The 16,558-nt window shown below is 40.2% G+C and overlaps 1 protein-coding gene across 2 annotated transcripts in view; it reads right to left on the bottom strand.

Moving 5' to 3' along the window:
* The window catches only part of PPEF1 (protein phosphatase with EF-hand domain 1), a 115,987-nt gene that overhangs the window by 10,047 nt on the left and 89,382 nt on the right, over positions 1-16,558 (bottom strand). For both annotated transcript variants that reach the window (XM_058658443.1, XM_004597502.3), the window contains 2 exons: positions 3,222-3,407; positions 1,642-1,784 (listed from right to left, as the gene is read on the bottom strand). In XM_058658443.1, the coding sequence (XP_058514426.1) occupies positions 1,642-1,784; positions 3,222-3,407 (329 nt within the window). The remainder of the gene's footprint in view (positions 1-1,641; positions 1,785-3,221; positions 3,408-16,558) is intronic.

The following is a 16,558-nucleotide window of genomic DNA, read 5'->3' as shown; positions in this document are numbered from 1 at the left end:
TTAAAATTTTTATACAGGTAGACCTGGTCCAATAGCCTAGTGGCTAAAGTCCTCTCCTTGCATGCACTGGGATCCCATTTGGGCACCAGTTTGTGTCCTGGCTGCTCTGTTTCCCTTCCAACTCCCTGCCTGTGGGCTGGGAAAGCACTCGGGGATGGCCCAAAGCCTTGGGACCTTGCACCCACGTGGGAGACCTGGAAGAAGCTCCTGGCTTCAGATTGACTCAGTTCCAGCCATTGCGGCCACTTGGGGAGTGAGCTAGTGCACAGAGAGCTTTTTCTCTATATATCTGCCTTTCCAATAAAAATAAATAAATCTTTTAAAAAATTATATACAGGTGATGGCTATAGAATATAAATATACCTAAGATAATTGAACTGCAGCTTTTAAGTGCATAAACTTCATGCTAAACACTTGTATTTCCCTGATGATTAGTGATACTGCACATACATGTTGATCATTTGTATGTTTTCTTTAGAAAAATGTTCAGGCCCTTTCCCATTTTTAAATTGGCATATTTAAATTGGCATGTTTCTTGTTTTGTTTTTGTTTGTTTGCTATCAAGTAGTAGGATGAGTTCCTTACCTACATTGTCCATTGTACTTGCAGTGAGCTATGTATTTGAAGAAGGAATTTTTTAAAAGATTTATTTTAATTGGAAAGTCAGATAAACAGAGAAGAGGAGAGACAGAGCGGAAGATCTCCCGTCCGATGGTTCACACCATAAGCGGCCACAGCGGCCAGAGCTGAGCCAATCAGAATCCAGGAGCCAGGAACTTCCTCCAGGTCTCCCACATGGGTGCAGGGTCCCAAGGCTCTGGGCTGTCCTCGACTGCTTTCCCAGGCCACACGCAGGGAACTGGATGGGAAGTAGGACCACTGAGATTAGAACCGGCACCCATATGGATGCCAGAGCATTCAAGGAGAGGACATTAGCTGGTAGGCTACTGTGTTGGGCCCTGATGAAGGAATTTTGTCCTTTTTTTGTATTGCTATATCTAAATCAGTGGTTGGAGCAGTGTTTGACACACAGTAGGTGCTGCAAAGGCAATCTGTTCAATAAATAGATAACTGCCTATTTTCTGTAGGGCACGAAGAGAAGGGTGGGCGAGTCTATGAATTTTAGTTGCTGTGAAAAAAAGGATTATTAAGCAATAAGGGTGAAAAAGGTCAGTAACATTTTCCTTATACAGTATATTTTCTCTTATTAACTACAAACATAAATTTCATAATGTAAAAGAAAGATAATGTTAAAAGAAGAAAAGGAAGACACACTCTGAATGCCGTCACTGCTGTCACAGGAAGAGAGACACTCCACTGTTTTAATCATATCCACAGCCTGGGAGAGGAGGGGAGAGAGCAGACAAGGCTGTTTGTGGAGCAGGTATGGCAGGCAGTTTCTTCTCTTTACCTTCAGTCATGTTTGAGTGCATGCTGCTTTATCCATTCAGGAAGATGTATGAATTAAAAACTGCTCTTTGGCTTTCAAAAGCAGGTGCATTTGCCATGTGATATCTGGAATGATTTCCACTTTATACCAACGAGGAACCCAAAAGTGGTTCTCTTCACTCACATGACTGCTCTTAGCCACTTGGGAAAAGTCATTAATTGCAGCGCTCAGTGTTCTTAGAGAATACGCACCTTTGGTGAAGAGGCTTTGGGGATGTTGACTTAGTGACTCGGTACTGGAAAAATCGAAAGTTCAAACCAAAACTCAGTCTGATGTAAGCTCCTCGATTGCTACCTTCCTCATAGTAGTTAGAAGCTGAAAATACCGTAATCACCTGATTACAGAAAAAGAAAGTCATGCTTCCGTCATAATAGTTCTCAAGAGGTCATTATCAGAAACAGTTTAATTCTTAAAGTGCAAGCATCTTAAAAAGTATAGAATCTCTCAGGTTATCCAAGTCTGATGTGATTTCCTGTGATTCTACTAGAAGGAAACAAGGCTTTGACTCAGTGTCTTCCAGGCATGCTAACTCCTAGTCACTCACCCATGATTCCCATGCATGGCCCTGCAGTCCTGTATACAACTTTATACCAGATCTTAGAAGCCTTTCTGATGCTTGGTCTTGCAAATTTTGATTTTTCCAAGGGGGTAAATCCCCATTTTCTTCCTTGTAATATCTGAACATTCAAATATTACATATTTGCAATAGAATATGGGAGGACAGTAACTCTCAATGACAGAAAGCATAACTTGGGCCCAGAATTGTTCTAATGAGCATATCAATTCAGACAAAATACTGCTATTTTCCATTTTCTTATTACAAAGGAGCCCTAAATAACACTTATCCTTCTTGCAATGTTAATATGAGCTTAAAATGAATTAACATATTTAAGGAAAGACAAGATTTGGCATAGAAAGAGATGCTATGCAATTTGGTATGGGTAAAATACTATTTATGTGAAATGATTGGACTCAGAAATAATCCAGATTTCCAAGTTTTCTGGATTTTGGAATATTTGCATGGGCTCTACCAACAGAGGCTCCCTAATAAAAAAAATCCAAAACCTGAAGTGCACCAAACCTGAAACTTTTTTTAAGCATCATGTTGGAGGTCAAGAAATTTTGGATTTCAGATTTTCGGATTTGGGATGCTCAATCTGTATTCACTGCTGTTCACTAAAGAAAACCGGGGGGCTGGGCGGTGTGTTCCCAAGACAACTTGGGACAAGAGACCAGTTGCTCAGTCTTCACTTCTGCTGGCCTTTTCATACAACACTGAAGGAGCACAACAAGTCCATTTTAGTGTTGGAATCTAAACAGATCATAGCAAGCAAGTTGCTGGAGATGACCTCGCAAGGGTTTGAAAGGAAGGTGTGTGTGGTGCTGTGTTCTCTGCAAGGACAACATGTGGAAGGCGGGAGACAGCAAACTGGACTTGCTGCCGCCTTTCACACACTCTACCTATAACTTTGCGTCACTGTTTGGAGTCACCGCACAGTCAGAGAATGGTGTGTGTTAAGTGTCATATGTCTGGCTTTCTGTGTCTGGGATCAGGGAGGATCAGGGAAAAACATACCACAGCATCTCTTAAGGTGGGGGACAAGTAGGCCTCTCCAAACAACTGATATGAATTCCATAGTCTCTGATTTCCACTTGACCATGGGGAAGACATAATCTCATGGGTTTGGCATTTGAGATGTGCTTGACAAAGAGAAAAGCTCCTGCTTGGGGCAGGGCATCTGTGAGCACACCACAAACGGGCTTAGCTTACCTTTCCATCATGGCAGATTTCATACCCTTCGGGCTTGCATTCATGAGATCTGATGAGCATCTTCAACTGATATTTATTAAGAACTTTGGCAGTAATGTCTGATCCAAAATAGCAGCCCCCTCCTCGACCTGTGTTTGGATAACAGCCTTTTCTGCCTCTGGGATCACTCCACAGAATATCAGTAACCTTGGAACAACAAACTGGATTAGGTTGCTTCTTACAAGTGAGAGTCTAGTTCTCTAGATTCCAGCTCAGTTGCTGGAAACATTCATCCAAGGTGCGCCCCAGGCTATTTTTCATTCCTCTTTCAAAATTGTTTCATCCTCATATCCACCAGAAAGCCCTTCTACAATAATTCCTTTCTGCTCATCATCAATAATTCACAATAACCAAGGTAGTAATATGTATTATAATAAATCAGCCCTTACCTTTGTCTTTAAAAATTCCATCACAATAGATGAATCTACCTTTTTTTTACTCCTTCTTAAAACAGCTTCATTTTCATGAGAAATTGGTTCTTTACAATGAATACACAGCAGGTGTTAATAAAGTAGGTCTCCCTGCTAGGGCTCTGACCTGGGTTTTTGTCCTCTGAACATGCTCTCTCCTATCACAAATCCAAAATCTGACTATCCACCAATTTCTCCTAAAGCATCCCCACTAACCCTTTGCCCCTTTATAAATACATTCTCAACGTGAGCACATGCAAGTGCTTTAATAGAATAACATTTGCTTTGGTGGCCAGAAGAGGCAAACTCAGGTAACATGACAGCCAGGCCCGAAGACCCAAGATTCCAAGAATATTTTTCATAAAAAAAAGTCAGACGCTCCTTTCTTTGTGCCTCTGATCAATGTACAACACTTCTTTATTTAAACTTCTATAAGCACATAAAGGGCAGTAAGTACACTATCTTTGTCACTGAGGCTGCTGACCTGGAGAAAGCTCTCTGGGTCTCATTTCTGAAATGTTTAAAAGCAGGCATTTGGGCCAGATGACCTGTCAAGCACTGGGAAGTTCTAACAGCCAAGGATGCTGAGAGTCTATATTTTCCGTATCTTTCTTTGGAGGGCACCTAAAGGCAGGCATCTATGTGAAGCCATGCATTTTATTCTAGCGGCTCAAAATCAGGTCTTGAGAAGAACAGAAATAGTCATTCCACCAGCCCAGGCTGTACAGCCATCCATAGATTTGGTATTGGTGGGGGGCTAGGAATGAGAGGGAAACCAGTGAGGTGGAGAGAAAAACAGAGCTGCAAGAAAACTATACTGAAATGATAGCATCTGTCACAACTGGACAAAGCCTGGACACTTGCAGAGTTTTTGATGCTCGACTGAGGTAAGAACTAAAACCCTGGAAAGAAGAGTCACCTCAAAAGTCTCCTTTTACCACCCTCCTAAGATTCCAACATTGGTACAACACTACCTCACGAATAGATAGAATGGAATCCCTTTACTTGGCTGGCATTTATGGCACAAATAAAACTTGCATTTTAAACTGAGTCATTTCTGATTATTACAACCTGCTTTCAGGTTTAGGGGACAAGACTGGACCTGAAGCGTATAATGAAGGAGGAAGTATTAAATGGGGGGAGTTATGCTTTATTAAAATGGAATTATATTTTCAATTTCTACATGAGATACAAACCATTTACAGCCAAAATCACCCCTGTATAACTTCTTAACTTACCCTGAAAGTACAGTATACATGATTTTATGTATATAGCCCTATGTAATAATATGCATATGTTATATATATGACAATGGATAGTGTGTGATAAAGAATGTTTATGAAAATAAATTTTTGCATATATCTTTCTCTTTTGTCTTATGCAAAACTGAAATATAATGCTCCTATGGTCAGACATGTTTGAATTAAAATAAATACTGGCCAAGGAGTTAGCTATTCATAGATATTTACGTCACTATGGCAAATCTCTTGGCCTATTCCTCATCAACAGTATAATCAACATATATTTAACATTCATTTTTCTTTGATTCAAAGGTATAAAAGCTAATGTTTCTTCCATTTTATCATTATTTTTATTATTTGATACAGTTTGCAGAGACTCTGGGATTTGCCTTACTCCCTTTCAAATTCCCTCCCACCCACGCTGATTTCCCCTATATTATTATAATAGTATAGTTCTTTATAAAGAGTCATAAGCCCATCATTGTGGGCATGGACAATGGCAGAGAGTCCAGCATTCTATTGTCAATATCTATTTAACAGTTTCATTGGGAGCCCATCCTTGATCCAGAAATAGAGATACATACTGCATTGTATCCTCACATCTGGATATGATAGTCTCCATTACAGTTACTATACATCTTCTTAAATGAAAAGTCACAATACAAAATAAACAACAGGAAAAAATAGAAATTTACAATGCCATGAAGTTAAATAATATGCTACTGAATGACTAATGTGTCGCTGAAGAAATGAAAAAGAAAATCAAGAACATTCTTCAAGAAAATGATGCTACTGTATGATCTATGAGTCAGTGAAGAATTTAACATGAAAGGAAAAAAACTGTTTTGAAGAAATGAAAATAAAAACATCAAAACCCATGAGATATAGTTTCTGCTGAACTTTATTGGTGAGATGTGTCTCCTGTAGGCAACAGATACAAGGGTTTTGTTTTTTGAATCTAGTCTACTAATCTATGACATTTGACTGATGTGTTTAAGCCTTTTGCATTCAGGGTTAATATGAATGGGTGGTAATTTGGTCCTGTAATTTTAGCAATGGGTTGTTCATTGTTTGATTTAGTCTTCTATTTTACTTGGATGCTCTTCCCAATAGCCTTTGGTTTGGGTGGATGCTATTCCTCTTCTCTGTCAAGAGAACATCTTTAAGTATCCTTTGTATAGAAGGTTTGGAAGAGGCATATTCTTTTTTAACTTTTCTTTACTGTGGAAGAATTTTATTTCATTTTCAACGACAAAGGAAAGCTTTGCAGGGTATGTCATTCTGAGCCAACAATTGTTTGCTTTTAGAATCTGGAATATGTCTTTTTTTTTCTTTTAATTATTTATTATTTTACTTCATTAATTACATTGTATTATGTGACACAGTTTCATAGGTACTTGGGTTCTCCCCACCCCTCCCCAAACCCTCCTACCATGGTGGATTCCTCCACCTTGTTGCATAACCACAGCTCAAGTTCAGTTGAGATTCCCCCATTGCAAGTGTATACCAAACATAGAGTCCAGCATCTTATTGTCCAGTCAAGTTCAACGGCTTCTTAGGTATACCCTCTCTGGTCTGAAGACAGAGCCAGCAGAGTATCATCCCAGTCAATTGAAAGCTCCCATTCCATTTCTCTTCTGGCCTATAGAGTTTCCAGTGAGAGGTCAGCTGTGAGTCTGATTGTCATTCCTCTATAGGTCAACTGATATTTTCACATGCACATTTAAGGATATTTTCTTCACGTTTGATTGAAGAGAGCCTGATTATCATGTGTCGTGGTGAAGATCACTTCTGGTCAACCCTGTTGGGAGTTCTGTGCCCCTCCTGGATGTTGTTTCCCAATTCTTTCTCCAGATTAGGGAAGTTTTCCTCTATTATTTCATTAAATACATTTTTAAACCCATCTTCTTTTTTCTGCACCTTCTGGAACTCCCATAACTCTGATATTTGAACTTTTAATAGTATCTCTTTATTCTTGAATACTTTTTTTTTTTTAGCTTGACTCAGCTCTGCTACCAGCTTTTTGATTATTTCCCCATTGCGGCAAGAAATATCTTCCAATTCTGAGAGTCTTTCTTCTGCCTCATTCATTCTATTATTGAGACTTTCTACAGAATTTCTGATTTGCTCTATTGCAAACTTCCTTTCCAATAATTTGGCTTGATTTTGTTTCAGTGTTGCTATTTCCTGTGTGACAATTCCTTAAATTCCTTGAACTCCTGTATGTGCTTCTCGTTGTTGATAAGCTTTATAATGAGTTTTCTGAATTCTGCATCCCCCATTTCCTTCATGTATTCCTCAACTAACTGTGAGGTTGGCAAAGGCTTTTGTTCCTTTGTAGGGGAGTCTTCAGTAACACTCATTGTGCCTCTGTCTCTTGTTTTGCTCTTGGTCATTTTACTGGTTAGCAGACTCTTCTCCTTAGGTCAAGTTTCTAAGCTGTGTTACCCAGAGGTCTACAATTAAATTATACTTATTGTGGTTAATACCAGGTTCTTCATTTGTAGTCACTTGTGCTACTCCCTCGAGCAAGTTTCAGGTCTAGGCTCTTGTGTAAGATTTCCACCATGGTCTCCATAGCTCCAGTTCCTGGCTCACCACTCTCCATCTTCTGTGAGCCCATACTGAGGCTATACCATTGTCTGTACAACCTTTCACCCACTTCTGGTTCAAGCAGTTCCCAGCTTTATGGTGACACCATGGTGGTGTTGATCTTGCTGAAAACTGCTGGCCATTAGGTCGGAGGACCACCCAGACCTATTTTGACCCATAGGATGCCTAAGTCAGTTTTATTTTCCCTGTATGATCAGTGCAATGCACTGAGCTGGAAATGAGTTTACTCTGAGCTCATTGTTGTCTGTATAATCTCAAAACCTTTGTCACATTGTACAAAATGGTGCCTGATGTCCACTGGTAGAGATCTGGATATGCTGGCCATTACGTCTGGGGGCTACCCCGACCTATTTTGGGTGGAACCTGTAGAATGCCACACTGGTGCAATGCATTGTGCCAGAAATAAGTTCACTCCCAGCTTAGTGTAAGCACAGTCCCATCCCAAACACTTTTCCTTTGCCTTCCTACACAAAATGGTACCCAATGCAGCTCTTGTAGGGGGCCTGGACTATGACATCTACCCTGTTCCTGCACAGCCCATTTGGGATCTGTTGTTTTCTCTCTGCTCCTGATCCAATTAAGCAAATCAGTAGGACAGGCAGTTCTTTGCCTGGATTTACCTCCTGAGCTCCCAGTGAACTCCCCTTCCCACCTGGCTGCTGGTGGAAGCGCCAGCTGCTGGTGGAGCTCAGATTGCTGCTTGCTGACTGCCACTACAGAATCTGGTCACTGCAACATCACACCATTGTCTCTACTGCTTTCTCATGTCCATCAGTCTCCAGGTGCCCCTCTGCTGTCAGTTTGTCTTCTCCTATTTTCTGAAATATGCCCTCTGCTTTACCCTGGCTAGTGATTCTGTGTCTGCTTAAATGTGTCTTTACCCTATTCTACCATCTTGATTCTCCAAGGGTAATGGATTTTTTAAGAAGTGAGCTTTCCTTTTAGAATCTATTACATGAGTTCTGCATTTCATTTTCCTATTTAGGCAAACCCAGTAAAGTGAATGATTTCTAACTTGTTATAGCATAGATTTGATCCTGGAGCTCATAAGCAAAATAAATCTATAAAAAAGGACCCTCTGTTGGAGAAACCAATCCCATAGCAGAAAATATCTGCTCCTTTTCCAAACCACCATATCCTGTGAAATACAGGAACCTTTGGGTGGCAATTGCATGAAAGATGAATTATCTACCACATTTTCCTCTGAAAATTTTGGAACCAGAAAACAGGAACATTTTACAGAATTGCAGCTTTTAATATGACCTAGTCAACAAAAATCTATTTGTGATTCAGCTTTTAAATCTCCTCAATCTAAAATAAATCCTTAAAGAAGTAGCTCAGGCTTGTCTGCAGCTCTAAGTAATCCAGTTTCTAAAAGTATGCTTTGGGAGAGACTTAACAGCTCTGCAAGTTATAGCTAAATGCTCCCTTTCTAAGACGTTGATACTGAAGAGTCGCTGTTCTTTGGTATGTTCCCTTAGTGATGTGCCTTCTTTCCAGCTTTGGAGCCTGTTGTTGGAAAAAAGCTATGCTCAGCCCAAGCCTTCCAGCCACATACCTCAATTTCTTTAGATCCTGTTCCTTGTCTACGCTCTGCCTTATTGAGTGGGGGAAGACTATGCGCATCATGGCCTTCCTGAGAGTTCTATCATCCTCCAGTCATCTATCTCTTAAGATGGAAAGGGCGAGGATGTGATGCAGACCTGGGATCATATCCTGCACTCAATACCTCGTCAACAGATCCCAAGCAAATCATTTCCTCCTTGGGAACTATCTCAAGAAGGCTAACCCTATTGAAAATTGCAATTTGTCCCCAAATCCAATTTCCTGTCCCCTCTAATCTTGTTCCTCCTCCTTACCACTTAACTTGTTGTCTTATTTACTTATTGTATTATTACTCAACACTGCTTAAAATTTAAGCTCAAGTGGGAACAGAACTTTGTTCATTGACATTTCTCAAAAGCCCATAACAGAACCTTACCTATAGTTGGTGCTAAATAAATACTTGTTTAATGGATGAATGAAGAGAAGGAATGTGCTTAGGCTATAAATCAAAATATTTGTGACATCTCTGTGGCCTATCTTTTCTTGTAAGTCCATCCTTAAAGAAAGGGTATCACACTTGTATCATCTCTCCACAATGGGTAACTCTGAGTAATGTTATCTCTTATCTCTTGGTAAGCCTAACACAAAGCTTAAACCAAACACTTTGCCAAGAGTCACACACTTCCATTTCTACAAAATGAATAATATATGATCTGTGTGGTAGCATAACTCATGGATGTTAAGAAATAAAGTCATTGTGAGCTCGGGTCTTACCTCAAAATTTCATGTCTAGCTAACTTTGCAGCAACAGCAGGGAAAAGAAAATTAGGGGCAAAAGTAAACCATTCAAATATTGGGCATGAGATTCTAACCAAATTTACCCTCCATCAGCCCCAGTAATGTATGTGGAGCCTGTGAAATGCCACCTCTATATAAATGGGACAGGGGGAGATTCCACTGAAGATTGATACCCCCAAGACCCTCTATGCAAGCCAAGATTGTAACTCAAGCCTCCAGAGGCCATGAATTTCTTTTGTGTAATTCCTATCTTTTTAGCATTTATTCATCATAATCCTAGAAAAGCTAGTGATTTCAGTCTTTGGAATTTGAATTTCAAAATTTAAGAAGGCCTCCTTTCCTATTTGCCACAGGATGTCTCTTATACACACTTTGTTATTCTTAAGATTTATTGATTGAATTCAAAAGAGTTATGGCAGGATGGAAGAGGAGGAAGAGAAAAAGAGAGAGATTTTCCACCTGCTGGTTAATTCTAGAGATGGCCACCACAGGCAGGACTGGATCAAGCTGAAACCAGGAGCCAAGAGCTTCACCTGAGTCTCTCACATGGGTAGAAGGAGTCCAAGCACTTGGGCTATCTTTTGCTGCTTTTCTCAGGTCATATATCTGAGAGCAGGACAAGAAGTGGAGCAGCTGGGACAAAAACCAATACCAATATGGGATGCCAGCATCACAGATGGTGGTTGGTAAAACTTAGCCACAATGCCAGCCTCTCTTATACTTAACTAAAGATTTTCTTTTACTTACATGAGAGATATAAGAGAAAGAAGGGAGGCAGAAGGGAAGGGAGGGAGGGAGAGTGATTAAGACTGACTCCCCAAATGCCCACATGGCCCTGTACAAGCAGTGGAAGCCTGGAGCCTGGAAATCAATCCAGATTTCCCATTTGAGTAGCAGAAACTCAACTACTTGAGCCATCACTGCTGCCTTTCAGGGTCTGGCTTAACAGTAAGCTAGAGTCAGGAGCCGGGGCCAGTTACTGAATCCAGGCACTCTAACATGGGATGCCTGTGTCCTAACAAGAAACTTCAGCACTAGGCCAAACACCTACCTCTTTTTCATTTTTAAATATTTTTGGTACACAAGTCAGTGATGGATTCCATTTCTTTCTTTTCTAAAAGATTAATTTTATTACTTACTTAAAAGGCAGAATCTCTCTCTCTCTCCATTTTCCCTTTTATTTCTTACCATCCCTTCTCCCTCTTTCTCTTCTCTTCTCACTCTTTCTTCCTCTTTATCCTCCTTGATTGATTACAGAGTATTTTATGTCAAACATGAGGGTTTTGAAAATATTTCCAGCAAGTAAGAGATGAGAACCAAATCAAGAACTGAACAATTAGCTAAGAAAAGTGAGAATTTAAACACCATTTGGTAGCTTGTTTAATGTTTCCTAGCAGCAGCTGCTAGCCCACATTGTATGGATGTGTGTCTAGGTGCACTTATGAGCACACACAATGTGCAAATGCATGCATGTACTTCTATGCTTACATCTAAACAAGAAAGCTACTTACATTGGCTACCATTCAACTCACAGGAAAAACATTCTTATCATTAAGCATTGTACATTTTAAATTGACTACGTGAAACCTGAAGGAATATCCACAAAAGATCTTTCCCAAATGTTATGGAATTTTTGTCTGGAACATTGAAAAGCAGCATTCTGTAACATCTCTTTCTTTTCTTTTTTTTTTTTTTCAAGTTCAGTTGAGATTCTTTCATTGCAAGCATCTACCAAGCACAAAGTCCAGCATCTTATTGTCCAGATAAGTTCAACAGTTTCTTGGGGAGACCATCTCTGGTCTGAAGGTAGAGCTAGCGGAGTATCATCCCGTTCAATTAAAAGCCCCGACATAACATCAGTAACAATTTATAACATTATGGAATTAGTTGATACGGTATTGAGTAACCAATGTATTAAAAGAGAAAAAAAAAAAGAATGCAAGTTCTGAACCACATCCTGTGACTTCTACATTGACATTTCAATTATTAGTTTATATACAACCAGGTTCTATACACCTTAAAATGGCTATAGACTACTATTCAGCTGTCTCATGTCTATTTTCATTTTAGTCTTTAGCAGTTTATAGCGTTGAAGCATGATTTTGCTGAACCTGGCTGTTTTTCGGGTAGTCTAACTCTGTAACTCTAACAAGACGTATGTCAACAGTTTAGGTGAACAGTTTTAGGAGGGGTGTGCAGAGAAATCTTCAATACCCCAGTGAGGAGTAACTAATCTTTGTGTCCCACCCAGTGAGTTATAAGTGCATCCCCGCTGACTGTTTCCTGTCTGTTTCTAAGCTTTCCTTGTTGTTCTCTATCTATTCTAGTTTTTTGTTTGTTTGTTTTGAGGGGTTTCTGGAGGGATCCTGATGGTCATTACGAGAGAGAGTGGGGACCAAAAGTCGGAACCAGGCAAGGACCAGAGAAAGCTCCTCTCCCTAGTCGCGAAGGAAGTTTACTGTTCTTCTGTTTCTGCAGACTGCTCAGTGCTCCTGGTTGTCATTCCGATGACCTCGGGTCCTGCAAAGCAGGATTTGGGCTTCTTCCATCCCATGTGGTAGATCCAAATGGGGTTGGGTGACCTCAGAGTTCTTGGCCTCTGAAGGCACTCCATTTCCCTGTGGTCTCCTTGGCAGTTGGGTGTAACATCTCTTTCTGTAGTGAAAAATATTATGGCCCAGCAGTTAAAAGTGGGAACTTTAGGGGCTGGCATTGTGGTACACTGGATTAAGTTACCACTTAAAATGCTGGTATTCCATATCAAAGTGCCAGTTTGAATTCTGACTATTCCACTCCTGATCTAGCTTTCTGCTACTGCTCCTGGGAAGGCAGCAGAAGATGGCCCAAGTCCTTGGGTGCTCACCACTCATGTGTTAGACCAGGATGGAATTCTTCACTCCTGCCTTCAGCCTTGTCTGGTCCTGAATGTCGCGACTATTTGGAGAGTGAGCCAGTAGACGGCTTTTTGTGTCTCTAACTCCCAATCATTCTTCCTTTCAAATAATTTACAAGTAAGAAATCTGCTTTGAAAGCACGAAAACTTTAGAGGCCAACAAGTTTGGATTCAAATTCTGCCATTCAGAGTGCTCTCTTATGACATGGGAATCATGTCACTCATCTCCTGAGGTAGATTCAGTGAGATAATATATACAGTGATTGTCCCTCAGAACTTGGCCCTGTAATATGGGGTAGAAATTGGCAAGAGAACAACTAAACTATAGAATTGGAAACTTAGGAAAATGCCAAATGCCACTAAAGCAAATGAGCAAGAAGACCCAATAGTGGTCAATACATTTTTGTTGAATGGATAAATAAACAGAAGGACTACTGATAGACCTGGCTGTATGCAGAAGCCACTAGAGTTACCAAGAGACAGCTCGAGGCCATGCATTGCTGTCACATTGCCCACCATTCCAAGGTAGAGCAGAGCTGTCACTCTGAGAAGTGGGCTGCTGCTCTGGCTCCAAGCTCCAGTGCGATGGCACAGAGGCTTGGTGCAGGGTGAGGGAGGCAGATGAAGAACAGAGGTCTCCACCATTCTGCCTAAAGGGACTGGCTTTATTGGCACAGAGCAGGAGGGATCTTACAAGTAAATCAGAAATCTTAAAAATAAACAGGAAAAAGGTAGTGGTTTCTTGCCATTAGTAGCAACAGTAGTCCAGTTCAAAATTTAACTGTCAGAATCAAGGAAAGAGATTGAGAAGGACCCTCTAACAGGTCAGACTGAGCCTCAAGGATGGCTAACACCCTGCTCCTGCAAAAGAGTTCAGCTTTAATTGCATTAGACTATGGAGCAAATTATGGCCGAGAGGGCTTTGTTAAAAATAATAGAGCGAGTGGTGAGCAATTAGTGAAGGCTAATAGCTGAGTCTGACACAAACAGAGATAGATAACCCAGACACTTACAGCGGATGTCAGGGAAAGACACGATCTGAGGAAGCCCAGCAACTGCAACCATCCCTGGTAGTCAGCAATGATAGCAGACTCTACACATTGACCGAGCCAGCCCAGACAAGTCACTAAATCCAAAGCAAATAACTATGGGGATAGCCATCTAGAGCTGCTACAATCTAACATATCCAGCATTCAACAAGAATGTACAAGACAGGCAAAGGAAAAGGCAAGCCTATATCCAGGGTCAAACAAGTGAGCAATGGAAGCTGCTTCAGAAGGAACTAGGCACTGACCTAACAAATATCTCAAAGCAACAATTAGCAATGTATTCAGTGACACCTATAGAGAACCTCACCCAACAAGAACAAGAATGTTTAGTCTTCTCAACTGCACACAAAGCACTGGCCAGGATAGACATAATATTTTGTGTCCAGGCTATAAGATAAACCTCAATAAATGTTAACATGATTTACTTTTTAAAGTTTTCACTGGATTTAAATCCTGCAAAGTCTATGTTCTCTGACCACAATTAAATTAGAAATTGAGGGCACGATGTGATGGCTCAGTGGTTAAACCCTTGCCTTGCAAGTGCCAAGATACCATATGGGCACTGGTTCATATCCCAGCTATTCTACTTCCCATTTAGCGCTCTGCCTGTGACCTGGGATAGCAGTAAAGGATGGTCCAAGGCCTTGGGACCCTGCACCCACATGGGAGACCTGGAAGAAGATCCTGGCTCCTGGCTTCAGATCGGCTAAGCTCTGGCTGCTGTGGCCCCTTGGGGAGTGAATCAGTGGACAGAATATCTTTGTCTCTCTTTCTCTCTGTAAATCAGCCTTTCCAATAAAAATAAATAAATCTTTAAATAGATAAGTAAAAGTTCTCATACTTATGGCCAACTGATGTTTGATAAGGGTGTCAAAAATTCAGTCTAGGGGTGGGTAGGGAACGTGGGCAGGAGGGTGAGTAGGGTGGTAAGTATCACTATGTTCCTAAATTTTCTCACCTTATATCAATAAAATAATTTAAAATAAAAAACTCAATATTGATTTCCTAGTCTTTTTAAACAAATGTTCCTGGGATAACTGGATGTCCATGTGAAACAAAATGATTGCAGCATCGTACCTCAAACTACACACAAAAAATAACTCAAAATGGATCAAATACCAAAGTGTAAGAGCTAAACCTATAAAACTCTTAGAAACATGATAATAAACCTTCCAAACATTGGATTAGGTAATGGTTCAGATACAATACCAAAACACAAGCAAGCAGCCAAAGAGAAAATTATATAAATCGAACTTCATTAAAATTAAAACTATTATGTTGTAAAGGCACCATTAAGAAAGGCAAGACTGGAGGGGGGCACAGCAGGGAGGGGAGAGAAGTTGGTAAGACTGGAGGGGAAACCCCAATGCCTATTAAACTGTGTCATAAAATAAAGAATAAAAAAAAAGAAAGGAAGGAAGGCTAGAGACTACCCACAGAGTGAAAGGGAATATTTGCCAGTAATGTATCTAATACAGGATTTGCTAGTGATAAATCTAATATCCAGTAATATCTGTCAGTAACTTACTTAATATCCGGGATGTATAAAATTCCCACAATATACTAATGAAAGGATAATAACTCAGTTTTTTTTGAATGGGCAAAGGATATGAATAGACACTTCTCCAAAGAAGATCTACAAATGTCCAGAAAAAGTATACAAAAAGTTATTCAACTCCATTAGTTGCTCTGCAAATGCAAACTAAAACTGCAATGAGACTGTATCTCATGTCCTCCAGGATGACCATAATGAAAAGGACAGATGGAGTGGGCAGTTAGCCCAGTGATTAAGCTACCACTGAGGATGCCAGTATCCCATATCAGAGTGCCTGGCCTCTAGTCATAGCTCCACTTCTAATTCCAGCTTCCTGCCATGATACATTTTGTGAGATAGCAGGAATACAATTCAAATTCAAATATAATACAATTCAAATCCTTGAGTCCATGCTGCCCACATGGGAAAGCTGAATTGAATTTTAGGCTCCTGGCTTTTGCCTGGTTCAACTCTAGCTGTTGTAGACATTCGAGCAGTTAATCAGAGGATGGAAGATCTTTGTACCTTTCAACTACAATGTAGATTAAAATAAAAAAATATACAATAGCAATTCTTAGAATGCAGAGAAGTTGAAACCCTCATACACTGCTAGTGTGAATATAAAATGGTATAACCATTTGGGAAATCAGTTTGGAAGGTTCTCATAATGTTAAATTTTAGAGTTACCTTTTGACATTTAGAGTTACCTAATGCAACTGCACTCCTTATACCCGAGAGAACTGAAAATGCATGTGAACCTAAAAACTTGCTAATTTTCTTAGCAGCATTATTCATAATAGCCAAAAAGTAGAAACAACCCATATGCCCATTAATTGATGGTTGAGGACGTTCCCCATCCACATAATGAAGCATTACACAGTAATAGGAAGAAATGAGGTATCAGTATGAGCTATAGCATGGATGAAACTCAACAACATTGTGCTGGATCATAGAAGCCAGTCACACTCAGTATATGTCCATGTGAACAGTATGCTCAGAACAGGTACATCTATGAACACAGAAACTAGATGAGCAGTTACCTAAGCGTGGGGGTGGAGGCAGGAAGAGTATGGGGAGTGACTGCTTAATAGGTTTGTGGTTTCTTTTCCAATGATGAAAATGATCTAAAATTAGATTGTGATAATCGTTATACAATATTGAGAATATACCAAAAGCCATTGGCTTCTATACTCTTTAAGTAGGCAAGTTTAATTA

Source organism: Ochotona princeps, chromosome X, assembly GCF_030435755.1.
Source record: "Ochotona princeps isolate mOchPri1 chromosome X, mOchPri1.hap1, whole genome shotgun sequence".
Classification (NCBI taxonomy): Eukaryota; Metazoa; Chordata; class Mammalia; order Lagomorpha; family Ochotonidae; genus Ochotona; species Ochotona princeps.
Note: the sequence above shows the minus strand (reverse complement) of the source record. Positions and strands in the feature narration are given on the sequence as shown.